The sequence below is a fragment of the Petromyzon marinus genome, chromosome 31, assembly GCF_048934315.1.
Source record: "Petromyzon marinus isolate PM22_M1 ecotype Great Lakes invasive population chromosome 31, UKy_Petmar_22M1.pri1.0, whole genome shotgun sequence".
In the NCBI taxonomy this organism is placed as follows: domain Eukaryota; kingdom Metazoa; phylum Chordata; class Hyperoartia; order Petromyzontiformes; family Petromyzontidae; genus Petromyzon; species Petromyzon marinus.
This window is the reverse complement of record NC_133697.1, coordinates 9,216,010-9,230,368: the sequence shown is the minus strand read 5'-3', so window position 1 is coordinate 9,230,368 and position 14,359 is coordinate 9,216,010. Positions and strand designations below refer to the sequence as shown.

The window sequence follows — 14,359 nt, the reverse complement described above, 5'->3', positions numbered from 1 at the left end:
TAATTTAAGCGATTCGTCCACTGGAACCTTAGTGAATAGAGAAATCACATCAAAACTTACCAGAATATCATCAGGAGTAAGTTTAATATCTTTAATCACATTCACAAGATGTTCTGAATTTTTTTATGAATGAAGATGTCTTACCGATGTAGGGCTGTATTTGTTTGGTTATATATTTTGCTAATTGATATGTGGCAGAGCCAATTGTACTGCCGATTTTATGAATCTTTGGTAGCCCATAGAGTCTAGGTGGTTTTGAGGCCCTTGGCTTAATTTGGTATTGCTCATTTTAACCCGGCGGCCATGTTGGGTGAGGGCCACGCGAAACACGTAAGATAGTTAACCCAGCGGCCATGTTGGGTAAGGGGCATGCGAAACGCAAGTTAACCTGACGGCCATGTTGGGTGAGGGCCACGCGAAACGCAAGAATTAATCCGGCGGCCATGTTGGGTGAGGGCCACGCGAAACGCAAAAGTTAATCCGGCAGCCATGTTGGGTGAGGGTCACGCGAACACGCAAAGGTTTGGGGATCCTCTACTTACGAATGGGTTCAGTTCCGGGGGGGGGCGGCGGTCCCCGTGTTCGTAAGTCGATTTGTTTGTAAAGTCCGAACATTTAACTCCCGCCATACCGTGTCAAACCTCATACGGGTTTACCCCCGTATGCTTGTACAGGGACGTTGAGTTTTCAGGTCCATACAGCGTACAGCCGTTTTTTTGATCTTGTTTGTGTTTCTACCTTGCGATGGGACTTTTTTCCGATGAACGTTGAGATTTATAAGGGCACGGGGTGACCAATAAGGTCTGAATTGGTCTGTAATAAAGTAGGGCACTGATAAGGGGGGTTGGCAGGTATGGTGTGTGTAAGTTTGATTTGTTCGTGAGTCCAACTTTTACTTCTGTCGATAACAAACACGTACGGCATGTACACTAAACACGGGGGATGGCTTTACAAGTTGTAGAATATCTTGAAGATGTAGATGCCACTCTTCACGTTCTATGGATGTAGATGCCACTGGTTCTTCACGTTCTGCAGATGTAGATGCCACTGGTTCTTCACGTTCTATGGATGTAGATGCCACTGGTTCTTCACGTTCTGCAGATGTAGATGTCACTGGTTCTTCACGTTCTGCAGATGTGGATGCCACTAGTTCTTCACATTCTGCAAATGTGGATGCCACTGGTTCTTCACGTTCTGGAGATGTAGATGCCACTGGTTCTTCACGTTCTGCAGATGTAGATGCCACTAGTTCTTCACGTTCTGCAGATGTAGATGCCACTGGTTCTTCACGTTCTGCAGATGTAGATGTCACTGGTTCTTCACGTTCTGCAGATGTAGATGTCACTGGTTCTTCACGTTCTGGAGAAGTAGATGCCACTGGTTCTTCACGTTCTGCAGATGTAGATGCCACTGGTTCTTCACGTTCTGCAGATGTAGATGTCACTGGTTCTTCACGTTCTGGAGAAGTAGATGCCACTGGTTCTTCACGTTCTGCAGATATGGATGCCACTAGTTCTTCACGTTCTGCAAATGTGGATGCCACTGGTTCTTAACGTTCTGCAGATGTAGATGCCACTGGTTCTTCACGTCCTGCAGATGTAGATGCCACTGGCTCTTCACGTTCTGCAGATGTAGATGCCACTGGTTCTTCACGTTCTGCAGATGTAGATGCCACTGGTTCTTCACGTTCTGGAGATGTAGATGCCACTAGTTCTTCACGTTCTGCAGATGTGGATGCCACTAGTTCTTCACATTCTGCAAATGTGGATGCCACTGGTTCTTCACGTTCTGCAGTTGTAGATGCCACTGGTTCTTCACGTTCTGCAGATGTAGATGCCACTAGTTCTTCACGTTTTGCAGATGTAGATGTCACTGGTTCTTCACGTTCTGGAGATGTAGATGCCACTAGTTCCTCACGTTCTGCAAATGTGGATGCCACTGGTTCTTCACGTTCTGCAGATGTAGATGTCATTGGTTCTTCACGTTCTGGAGATGCCACTAGTTCTTCACGTTCTGCAGATGTGGATGACACTGGTTCTTCACGTTCTGCAGATGTAGATGCCACTGGCTCTTCACGTTCTGCAGATGTAGATGCCACTGGTTCTTCACGTTCTGCAGATGTAGATGCCACTGGTTCTTCACGTTCTGGAGATGTAGATGTCACTGGTTCTTCACGTTCTGGAGATGTAGATGCCACTAGTTCCTCACGTTCTGCAAATGTGGATGCCACTGGTTCTTCACGTTCTGCAGATGTAGATGTCATTGGTTCTTCACGTTCTGGAGATGCCACTAGTTCTTCACGTTCTGCAGATGTGGATGACACTGGTTCTTCACGTTCTGCAGATGTGGATGACACTGGTTCTTCACGTTCTGCAGATGTAGAGGACACTAGTTCTTCACGTTCTGGAGATGTAGATGCCACTAGTTCTTCACGTTCTGCAAATGTGGATGCCACTGGTTCTTCACGTTCTGCAGATGTAGATGCCACTGGTTCTTCACGTTCTGCAGATGTAGAGGACACTGGTTCTTCACGTTCTGGAGATGTAGATGCCACTAGTTCTTCACGTTCTGCAAATGTGGATGCCACTGGTTCTTCACGTTCTGCAGATGTAGATGCCACTGGTTCTTCACGTTCTGCAGATGTGGATGACACTGGTTCTTCACGTTCTGCAGATGTAGATGTCATTGGTTCTTCACGTTCTGGAGATGCCACTAGTTCTTCACGTTCTGCAGATGTGGATGTCATTGGTTCTTCACGTTCTGGAGATGCCACTAGTTCTTCACGTTCTGCAGATGTGGATGACACTGGTTCTTCATGTTCTGCAGATTTTGATGCTCCCGCCGCCATCTATTGCACGGCGGTTGACCTTACCGAACAGTCAACTGACATATCCATCAGAAACCGCTCAATTTAACGATTCCGTTTTTTATTAGAAAGAACAAACAATATTAATATAATACTCTATGAGGGGAAGCTCCTATCTTTTACCGTTTTCGAATGAATCAGATTTTAACATCATAAAATGCATATTTTTTCGTTAAAAACTCCTTGAATACGAAATATCTCAAAAACAACATATAGAATGGTTCTCGTTTTAATTTTATTTGCTATTTAATGCTCCATCAATTAAAAAAATACAATCTTATATTTTGCACGGTTTCTGAATGACACACACAAACATGTTTATGGAGCCCTTAAAATTGAGATTTAGGGGCCTTCAAATGAAAAAATCTCGGATTTTCAAAAATGTCCTGTTGTGTTCTAACAGTGACATACGCACAAAATGTCAGCTTTCTACCTTATCGGAAAGTACCCAAGAGGTTTTTGAGACATACATATATTCAGATTTTCTTTATTTATATAGATGACGTGTGTACATTACGTTGATCTGGAAAATGCAGAGAATATGCAGAATATGCCGATATGCTTTTGAAAAAGAGCTATATAGCTCAGTGCGCCTTACCTGGTAAAATACCCAAAAACATGAAAATGAATACATTCTATTTGAGAACATGCAAGGTACATCACATTGAAAGTCATGAAAAGTGGATTTGGGCAGGACATGCCCCCTAGATAGGATGATGGTAGCAGCCAGTGGTCGAGATTCACGACGGATCGAGAGGATGACCCCCGTGGAGATGAAGCAATGAGATCAGTTTCTTGTGTAGGAGTGAAATGGATTGTGGCATCGGCAGGACCGTGATGGACCGCGATGACGTTGGGATGCCTTCATCCAGCATTTGGTAGAACATGGCTGCTGTTGATAATGATGATGAGATACGTTCTTGGCTTGTGTGTCTCGGGCTATCAGTCATGGGCTTAGAGCTTAATGGGAGGAAAAGGCAATTTAAAATGTATTGTCAAGCACTTTGATCTCTTACATAATACGCCTGCTGTGATGGAGACATGCAAATGTAAGAGCTGGTGTTTATGAACAGTTGTGCATGGAGCGAATTTCAGTCACATGTTTTTTTTGTTAATTTGGGATGGCATAGTATGATGATTCACACACTGGGCTATGAACCCGGTGACTTGAGGTAAATTCCAGAGCCGACATCCCTGGCGATTAGAGTTTCCACAACACCTTTTACACGATACGGTACAATCTTAGAATGTTAGCCATTGCACCAACGCTCCCGTTCCATAACGTACTGTGAAACCTCGTAATAAATTAGCAGCACTCGCACACAGCAACGGCAGTCATGCTTTGTATTTATTTGCATTGCTTCACATGATACATCTCTAATAGCTGTTCTCGTGACCAGCGAGGATGTATAGATTCCCAGGGCCCGCTGGTTCGCTCACGTCTCTGCTTTCCAACACCACTAACCTGCACACACACACACACATATATGATGAACTCCTGTTTTTAGCGAGCACCTGTGAAGGTTAAGGCTACAAAATATCTGGTAGACTCAACCTGGACGTTTGGTGAGCTGGCTGCCCCTCCCTCTGTCGAGCCCACCCCCTTTCCCACACACACGGTGAGTGGCCTCACAATTATCTTAGCCCCGCTTATTAATCATAGGCCCCACATACTCCTCCGACAATCCTGCCCACGACTCAATAGCCCCTACCCTTTTCCTGTATCGCGAGTCCAGTAATTGAAACGTTTCACCTCCGATTAGCACGCTTGGCTACATGCGGTGTGAAAGAAGTTCAACATACATGCATATGGGAGGAAAGTGGAGTACCTGGATAAATTCGATGCAAACATGGGGAAGCACTCAAAGCTCCGCACAGATGGATTATTGATAAATCCACTTGCTGTATTTTCAGCTGCTGGTCACTTTGAGATGCAGGAGGCTGGTGAGCTTTATTTGAGTCCTCCAGTTTTTCCTCCAATATGAGACAAACAACATTGAGCAGCCTACAGTCATCATGACCAGCAGCCGGAAATGGTATATAATCAAGAGGGAATGTGAGCTGCTTGATTCAATTCCTGAACAAGGCCCCAGTAGGTGGGGCGTAACACCGGACATCGTGATGAATAACACACGGTACCACGAGAAAACACATCAGAGAACTATACAACACATCTTCGAAAACCTACACAGTAGTATGGAGATTTTATGAGTTTCACAAATCTCTATGTGATCCATCAACCATTGCCTCCAAATAGCCCAAGTGCAGTCGTGTGTGCCACCGCAACCGGTAAGGCCATCAGCCAGTCATCTCAGTCAACCTATGGCATCTGGGTATGTCCCGTGATCTCATGCCAACAGCGTGCCTTCAATACTTCACGTGGCCCTAAAGTGCATCGAGCCTGGCACGAACGCCGTAGTGACATCATCGCCACTTAGTGGCGAATGGCAGTTATTGTTGTTGGTGAGACCAACCTTTCCGTTCCGAGCACCCGGAATATCCGGCTCCTGTCCGTGATTTCCTGGGTAACCTGGAATATGAGAATCGTCGGGTCAAACCATCAGTGTTGCAAATGAGACTAACCCTCTCTCTTGAGGTCTAACCTGGTTAAAATAAATACTAGAAACTTGAATGTGACGAAAAATGTAAGTAGCTTAACTAGTAAGCATGGACCGATGCATGCATTGTTTGATTACAACTGATATCTGATGCTTACGACATCAAATTGTGCAATTAGAATCAGTTGTAATGTATGCATATTGTATGCAAATTATATGATGAACGACGAACTAACATCACAGACAAAGGCTTGAATAAAGTTCCACAGATAGTCATCCACTAAACTACGGCTAAGATGAGAAACACAGACGCCATTAGCGCTGGGCTGCGCAGTGGCGAATCCAAGGAGGGAGCGATGGGAGCAATCACTGCCCCCCCCTTTATTGGTAATTAAATGATCAGCTTTATATTTCAAGACCGGCCCCCACCGCTACCCCCCTGTTTGAGAGTTCTAGAACTGCCCATGGGGCTGGGTACCTCGCCGGTGGAGATGCTTCTGCCCTGCATGCCGTGCCTCCAGAAGGCCAGCACGCTGTCCTGCAGGGACACTGCACGCAAAACAATGCACGGGCATCCCGATACGTACACCGTGGCCAGTCGCAACTGAGTGGCTGAGCTAAATTCTAATAATGTTCCAGGAGCGAACAGAAGGATAAAATTTTGCGCAAGTGTTCACGGTGGATCGGGATCAAAATGACGACAATGACGCGCATCACAGCAGGATGGAGTGGCTTCTGGAAAGCAGGGCATATTGCCCGCTATGGTTATGTGGCTCAGAGACAAGGATAGCGATAAAAGAATATGGAACAAAAGCTGAAAAATACGCAAAGAAGAATAGAGAGAAAGATACATACAGGGATCAGGGAACAATACAATTCGAGACCGTTAAGGAAAGTGAGTGGGCTTGGGCGGGGCCGCATCAATGCGAGGGATAGCGGCCAATGGACGAGACTGGTGATGGAATGGCAACCAAAGCTCACCAATGGACTCAACCTTGAAGTCGAATTCCATCTCGGGGGTCAGACCCCTGCGGGGCCTGTGCAGGCGTCCCTGCAGGTTGATCAACTTCGCACTGCCTGCACACAAAGACAAAGATCCCCCGCGTAGCCTTTAACAGACTGATGAGGCAAGTGCTGTTGGCGAACAGCTATAAAGGTCGGCACGGCACACGAGGGGGTGGGTGGCCAACACCACGTCCAGCCGCCTTTGCCTCCCCAGTGCCGATGTTTACCAGGTGCTGTACTCATTTAACCCGACGACGACCTACAGGAGGCGAAGGACTGGTTGAAATATTTCCGACCGATATTGGTCGTGAGCGGGAATCGGTAAACGTGAGCGGGGAATCTATAACTGCAAAGTGTAACATAGAATCACGATTAGGATTTTTCTCGTTTTATTGTCAGCCTACACGATAAGCCCACGTAGTAGGCTTGTAGCCTACATAGTACTATGTATGTAGCCTACATAGTACTATGTATGTAGCCTACATAGTGCTATGTATGTACCCTACATAGTACTATGTATGTAGCCTACATAGTACTACGTATGTAGCCTACATAGTGCTATGTATGTAGCCTACATAGGCTTACAATATGCCTGCCAGTGGCATTGCTATCGGGTGTGCAGGGAATGCAACTGCACCGGTGGCCCACATACCAGAGGGGCCCAAGTCCTGGGATAACAAGATGGGAGAAATTAGTCAAGGGGCCTCATTCCTTTCCTCAAAGACAAAGATCCTCGGCATAGCCTTAGCAGACTGTTGGGGCAAGTGCTGTTAGCGAGCACCTATGAAGGCTGGCACGGTACACGAGAGGGTTGGTGGCCGACACCACGCCCGGCCGCCTTTGCCTACCCAGTGGCGATGTTTTTACACACCGCACCAGGTACTCATTTGAGGCTGAGTCGACGTAGGGTAGGCCCAGGACCGGTTCAGATAATCGTCACTGGTGTTGGCCACGAGCGGGAATTTAACTCGGTCGCCTGGTTCGTAGCGCAGCGCACTAACCACGACACTACCGCTCGTTTCCTCACACGCTATGTCACTGCCGTAACGCTGGCACTGATAACCACGCTCATGATGGCATCAACATTGATATTGATTCATAATGGATGGTTTGGGTCGGAACGCGTAAATAAAATGTCTGTTATAAAATCACCTCCACCGTGACGCAGCTAATTAATAAAGTTGTCACGTAAACAAAAGTGCCAATTTATGACTGCTTCAGCAATCCAAAACATTAAAATTGGTATGATGTTTCACTGATGATTACAACCAGCATCATCGGGCAGTATCCAGAACTGTGGAAATGTCCGCAATGGTATTACGTCTGCATTGCTCGCGCTATTCCGTGGAATCACCCCGGACGCGGCTGTGCACTGCAGCGCTCCGAGGTACGACTCGGAAACACGCCCGAGAGGGACAAGCGATTGGAGTCTGGGGCTCACCGCCAGCACAGACGAGCAGTCGGTCCCTCCCGAGCTGCGCAAGAATGAGGCCTTCGTCCTCCTCCACAGCTCCTCCTCCGCCGCCTCCTCCGCCCTCATCGCTGCCATGCCACTCGGCCGCCAGATCCGTCATTCCTGCAGGCGGTCCACACAGGCCCCATTCGCACAGCCATGGTTAGGGTGAAGGTCAGCTTTGGCAATTTTTACCAGTGGTGTAACCAGCTCAACAGCATAGCACACATGCGGCATATAACACACATAAACAGCGTGAAACACGCAAAGATCCCACCATATAGCCTTGTAAGCTGTTGTTGCTGAGCTCAGATGGGGGGTGAGGGGAGGAATTTAGACGGGAAGGGGCGTCTTTATGAGTAGCATAAAATTAGTAAATTTCGTAATCATGCCATTGCTAACCTGCAAAGCTATCATTAAGGCGCTATGTCTCACAGAGAAGTGTAGTCTGCGAGTAGGGGGTGATGCTGTTATCTTGTTTTGCCCAATTAACTAATTTGTCAAAAATATTCAAATTTTTGCACCGTGACAACAGCACAAATGCTATACTCTCTTTCGAGTGATGTCACGGGGTCTCTAACGTCCGCCATGAAGCAGACGGTGTTCAAACGTCGAACCCTTGCAACGTGCGGGCGAACGCCATGCCACTCGGCCACGTGGCTGCCCGCTCCTCGCACCAGGGCCCACGGCACTGACCGCCCTGCGCCACTGCTGACCGTCGTCACCGTTGAACGACGAGGACCCGCGGGCACGCAAAACCCTGATGTGGCACGGGTGGGATGAGTGAGGGGGGGGGGGCAATGCAGCGGCGGCAGCGGACGCGGCACCTGCGGGGCTGGAGCCGAGGTCGAGGGAGCGCAGCAGGAAGGGGCGGCCCGAGGAAGGGGCCTCCCCGCGCGCCACCCCAACGCACGCGGCCGGGAAGTCGCTGTCGGGGCTGACGAGCGGCTCGAACACGCGCAGCGGGCTCGGCAGCGGCACCTCCACCTGCTGCAGCGGCCCGGGGGGCAGTCGGGGCAGGGGCGGGGGGGTAGTTTGACTACACGTGGCCGTGTGAACATAGCTCACGCGTAACAGACTGTTGGGGCAAGTGCTGGTAGCGAGTACCTATGAAGCTTGCCTTTGTCTCCCCAGTGCTGATATTTACGTACCGCACGAGGTACTCATTTTAAGGCTGAGTCAATCGAGGGGAGGCCCAGGAACGGTTCACAGATGAATGCCTGATTGATTTGAAGCTTTCGTGACAGCAGTTTTTTATTGCTGTTGTTGTACCACCTGATGACGATTGCTTGTGTTGCGATCGAAACGTCGTGATCTATTATTTTTCTACCTACGTGACTTTACCGAAAGAACCAAAGAGTGTAATGCCTCATTGTTGGTGACAAGTGTAAATCGAACTCGGGTTGCCGTGTTCGTAGCGCAGCGCGCTGACCACTACACTACTAATCGACGGTGCTGGAACTGTTTTTGCGTATGACCCCGGGAACCGCCCCCCTCCCACACCCAGACCCCCCCCCCCCAACCTTGATGAGCAGGAACTTGTGGAGCGGGTCGTACCACTGCAGCACACGCACCCCTCCGGAGTGCGCCACGCACAGGAAGCGGCTCTCCGTGTGCACATTCTCCACTGGGTGACGACGCGGACACGGGGGAGAGGGGGAGGGGGCGAAACAGACTGTTGGGGCAAGTGCTGTTAGCGAGCACCGACGAAGGACACGGGGCAAGACACACATCAGACACTCAGTCACTTAATCCGGCAAGTGGTCACGAAATTGATTCGGACAAATTCAGCAATATCAATCAACAAATAATATTTTTTGTTTCCATCAAGTAAAACTTATTTAATAAATCAATGTTATTCATGGAACTATTAATCAATGAAAATGAATCAACGTCATCAATCGAAGACCTCATTTAAAAATGAAACAATAATGAAAGACCTGCAATAGGACTAGCTGAGCGCCCATTGAGACCTGGGAAAATACACGGATGGAATAAATACATCCGTTGAACAATTCACCAAATAAATGCACTGTGTGTCCAGTTATTAAGTGGAACAAGAGGGGGCTGTTTTGGATGAGACAAGAGATCTGGGTCTTGTGAGCTCTCTCACCGACTCGACACCGCAGGCAGCCCTTGGTATTGGGGACCTTGGTTGAGAGATTGAACTTCCTGCAGGCCACACAAACGCGCACACACACAGGTGACTTAGGAAGATGCCAGAAGAAAAAAAAATGCCATCTCACGGGTGGAGCAGCGGTGCCATGGTTAGTGCACTGCGGGATAAACCTGGGCAAACTAAGATCGATTCCCGGTCATGGCTGAAATCTGTGGCGAGTGAAATCTGAATAGGTCCGAGGCTCCAATTTCACCAACCAGCGCTGACCAGCAGAGCCGTCCCTAGGGTTCGGCGAATCAGGACGACTGCCCTAGGCCCCGCGCTTTGGGGGGACCCCGCGGTTTGACGTCACGGTGTCAGTTGTAACACTTCCGGTTTAGCTTGAAGGAGTCGTGTGGCCCACACAGTGGGGTTTGCCCCGGCGCCTCGCAGTCCCCCTATGGACGGCCCTGCTGACCAGTGTGGTGAATTATGGTCAAACAACCCACAAAATCGGCACTGTGTGGAGATGCCGCCGTCATGCAGCAACGGATTGGCAAAAAAGGGGCTGTGAATTATTATTTTTAAACGCATAGCTTTCCAGCATGTGAGACCTACGTTTGTTGTGCTGTGCTGGTCATAATAGGCGCTCACTAACATGACAGCTTGTGCATGTGAGAGAGTGTGTGTGTGTATGTGTATGAGCGTGAGCTGTTGCCACAGTGGATAGCACAGGCGGTGTACCTGCCCATCATCTCAGTAAGTCCATTACACCTGGGTCTGTTCTGTCATATGCCGGCAAGCCTTTAACACTTCGCATGAATGCCTCAAAGTGCACAGCAGCCTGGCACCGTCACTTATTTGCCGAATGGCGGCTGTTGTGTGCATATGAGCTGCGGTAAACGGAAAGGTGCAAACGCCTCTCCTCCGCACGCACACACACAGACAGGTGCATGTGTAAAAGGTGAGCCGGGGTACCTGGGCAGGAGCCCCAGGTGAGCCGAGATGTGCGCCGTCACTCGCCTGTCCCTGCGAGCGCGAGCGAACAGCCCTGGGAGGCAGTGCGAGTACAGCTGTGCCGATTTGCCTGCGGGCGAACACCGGGAGGGCACAGGTGAGTGACCGATGGGTGCGTATCGGCACGGGCTTTGACCATTGCCTGTGTATCGATAGTTCAATGTTAATGTGCCATTTTATAGAGGGACTATTGCTGTGTGGTGTTATCCTGGTGTGGTCTGGGACTGTTTTGTTGTTGTTTTTCGCGGCCTTTCCCAATCTTGATGCATTCGATTTGTATAACTAATGAACGTAGTTTTTTTAGCGACTCGCTTACCATTTTCTCTATTTTACACTCCTATCATTTTTCGTATTGTTTGCTGTTGTAACTTGCTGAACCGCCCATACTCGACAGGTGTGAAAAAAAGCTTCATAGCTCATCGGATTCCTCCTGCAGTCTAAATAAGGATTCTAATTCTGATAGGCAAAAACATTCAAATCACACAGGGGGGGGATGGACAACATTTAGATTCTTGCAAACCAGGGCCCATTCCAGCACCCATTGCTACACCACTGCTGGCCCCAGCGTACGCGAAGTGGTGAGAACGGCGGGATAACGGGGAGCGGTAGCGCACTGCGCTACGAAACCCCGGCGGGCCCAAGTTTGATACCCACTCGCCAACATCAGTGATGAATATCTGAACCGGTGTGGGCCTCCCCTGGGTCGACTCAACGGTCTGTTAAGGCTTTTCGGGGGATCTTTCTCTTTGTGGTGGGACAGTCATAGCGACGGCGACGCACGCACCGGACACGGACACAAGAACGTCGCTGCACACGTAGAGCCACGTGGATCGCCGCCCGTGCAGCTGCACTCGACACAAAAGGGGCGGGGAGGAATTCACCGCCAGGGATTCATTTCCGCGCCTGGCACACCACATCCAGTATAACCTCTTGCTATGGCTCTGGCTTCGAGCCACGTGCCACCAACCTCAAATATACCGGAACATTTTCGGTGAGAAATGTAGCGCCCCCGTGTGGCACTGCGGTGAAAAATACCACTGCCACCAATTGGAATTGTAGGTTTCAGTGACCATTCAATCAATCCACCTCTCCCTCTACCGTTCACTTCAAAGTCACAGTTTTGACATTTTTCACCAGTACAGTATTTACGGTCTAATTTCTACCATTTAACCTTTTGTCCCTTTTTAAAATAAATGTTTAACAATTATATATATTTTTTGCTAAAGTATTCCGATTCTAATTGTGCTATTGGCATCTGGTCACGAGACAAAGATGTGTTTAATATTCTGGACCCTCGCACAGCCGTCACACGTGTATTAGAAAACAGCCCACGGAAGGTAACGTCAAAGAACTGCTTCTGAGGTGCCGTCACGTGACCATGTATGTGTGTATTGTGTGTGTGAGTGTATGAGGAGCGTTCGTGTAGTGGTTATATCGCGCTGCTCGACAAACCTTTTTTCAAATTTTCTTGCTGTGGTTTTCACACCTGATAATGATTGCTTGTGTTGCAGTCGAAACGTCGTGATAATTTTATTTTTTTATGATTTTATTGGTTCCCTTCTACGTGACTTTACCGAAAGAACCAAGAATATTAATCCCTGCAGTAACGAAAGCTTTAAATAAAAAAATAATTGAGTATATGTCGATGAGTATGCAAGTAAGTTTAACACGTAGGCTTTCGCGACAAATATCATCGCGTAAATATATACATTTATCGTTAAACCCGCCACCACCCGACAAGCCAATTAGTAAGGTTTGTTATGTAAACAGAACATGCCAAATTCGTTACTAGTACAGCACACGGGTGTGTTGGAGAGCAAAGCCACAACATTTACAATCGTAAATGATCTTTTACGTGACAAACCTAACTAATTGGCTGTGTCGGTTGGTGGCGGGTTTAACGACACATTTATATCACCGCGATCTAACCCAAAGTAACCAGCGTTATGGGAGCATGCAAGTGCGTGTGAAAAATGGTTACCCTCTCCAGAGTCGCCTCGTGCAGCTCATTGAGGTTGAGCGTGTAGATTCCCTCTTCACACGCCAGGAGCACGTGCTGGTCTATACAAAGACAAAGATTCCCCGTATAGCCTTTACCACGCTGTTTGGGGCAAGTGCTGGTAGCGGGCACCCATGAAGGCCGGCACGGCACACGACGGGGTGGGTGGCCGGCACCACGCCCGGCTGTCTTCGTCTCCGCAGTGCTGATGTTTACACACCGCACCAGGTACCCATTTGCGGCTGAGTCGAACTAGGGGAGGCCCAAGGACCGGTTGAAATATTTGCCATTGATATTTGTCCTGAGTGGGATTTTAACTTGAGATGCCAGGTTCATAGCACACGCACACACAAACGTAAAAATCTTCCGTACCGCCCTTAACACTGCTGTTAGGGCAAGTGCTGTTAGCGAGCACCAATTGGTGAGCCAGTGTGGGGAGAGAGGGGTGGACCATGAAACCCTTCACCTCCCCCACTCACCATCCCTACGATTTCGGAGCGTCGTCACAATCCGAGATCACGTTCTTCGTTTAAGAATCGGACTCTCCGATTGCCTGGGTAAGCGCTCGGTCTCGATGATATAATTTAGTCTCGTCTGTACCGACTGTCTTGTTCATCGTGTACCACGCACCGTTTATCCTGTCTGCCCGAGGTTGAGATGAGATCAACATATGGCGCTGTGAGTTTCCGAGGCATTTAAGTATGTACGTATTTTAAACTTATTTCGCACCGTACGTAGCCAGCCGTGCTAATCAGAGGTGCGGAGGAAGGAAAACAAGCACGCAATTCCTTACCCTCACAACGCAGACAACACATCCCCGTTCCTCTCGCTCCATGAGATTGCGTAAATGTATCTCTTATGCAACCTAATGGTTCTACCCCCGCCACCTCCCACACTCCACACCGGGAGTGCATCGTCTCAGCAGCATTGGTTCAATACAAGCAAACTCCGGACCAGTTTCGACACGCGGCTACCATGTCCCATCAGCAGCACACTCAGGCTCAATGCTGACGAAATGCCAGGGGTGTTATCCTCACATTGGCATTGGCGGACAGTAATATCCAATGCGAGGACAACTTCCGTTTGTCCCCACTAGGGGTCAGTCGGCGGAGGCATCCAATGCCAAGTATCAGCAGAGAATTGGCGCAACAGTGCGCTGGTGGGAAGTCAGAGGCTGCTGTCTTTGTCACATTCCGAGCATTTGGTTGTACGTGCAATAACCGGGTGAAGATGGCGTTATAATAAACCCGATAGATTTATTTTGTAAAGAACAACGTCTCGCAAAGCGGGCTGGTGGTGGTGGGGGGGGGGGGGTGTGGGGGTGTCGGGGGGGGGGCGGCCGTGCCAATGTGAGGATAATGCC

At 48.8% G+C, this 14,359-nt stretch overlaps 1 protein-coding gene across 2 annotated transcripts in view; it reads right to left on the bottom strand.

Moving 5' to 3' along the window:
- Window positions 1-4,196: 4,196 nt before the first annotated feature.
- Window positions 4,197-14,359, bottom strand: part of LOC116947779 (mitogen-activated protein kinase kinase kinase kinase 5-like) — a 33,167-nt gene continuing 23,004 nt past the window's right edge. Inside the window, exons 19-29 of one of the 2 annotated variants that reach the window (XM_032963922.2) lie at window positions 12,979-13,058; window positions 11,782-11,842; window positions 10,959-11,067; window positions 9,996-10,054; window positions 9,406-9,509; window positions 8,710-8,872; window positions 7,871-8,005; window positions 6,406-6,501; window positions 5,903-5,973; window positions 5,341-5,396; window positions 4,197-4,331 (exon numbers count right to left, since the gene is read on the bottom strand). In XM_032963922.2, the coding sequence (XP_032819813.2) occupies window positions 4,244-4,331; window positions 5,341-5,396; window positions 5,903-5,973; window positions 6,406-6,501; window positions 7,871-8,005; window positions 8,710-8,872; window positions 9,406-9,509; window positions 9,996-10,054; window positions 10,959-11,067; window positions 11,782-11,842; window positions 12,979-13,058 (1,022 nt within the window). In that variant the 3' untranslated portion in view covers window positions 4,197-4,243. Of the gene's footprint in view, window positions 4,332-5,340; window positions 5,397-5,902; window positions 5,974-6,405; window positions 6,502-7,870; window positions 8,006-8,709; window positions 8,873-9,405; window positions 9,510-9,995; window positions 10,055-10,958; window positions 11,068-11,781; window positions 11,843-12,978; window positions 13,059-14,359 lie in introns of those variants that run through there. The other variant, XM_076071057.1, reaches the window with a different exon arrangement.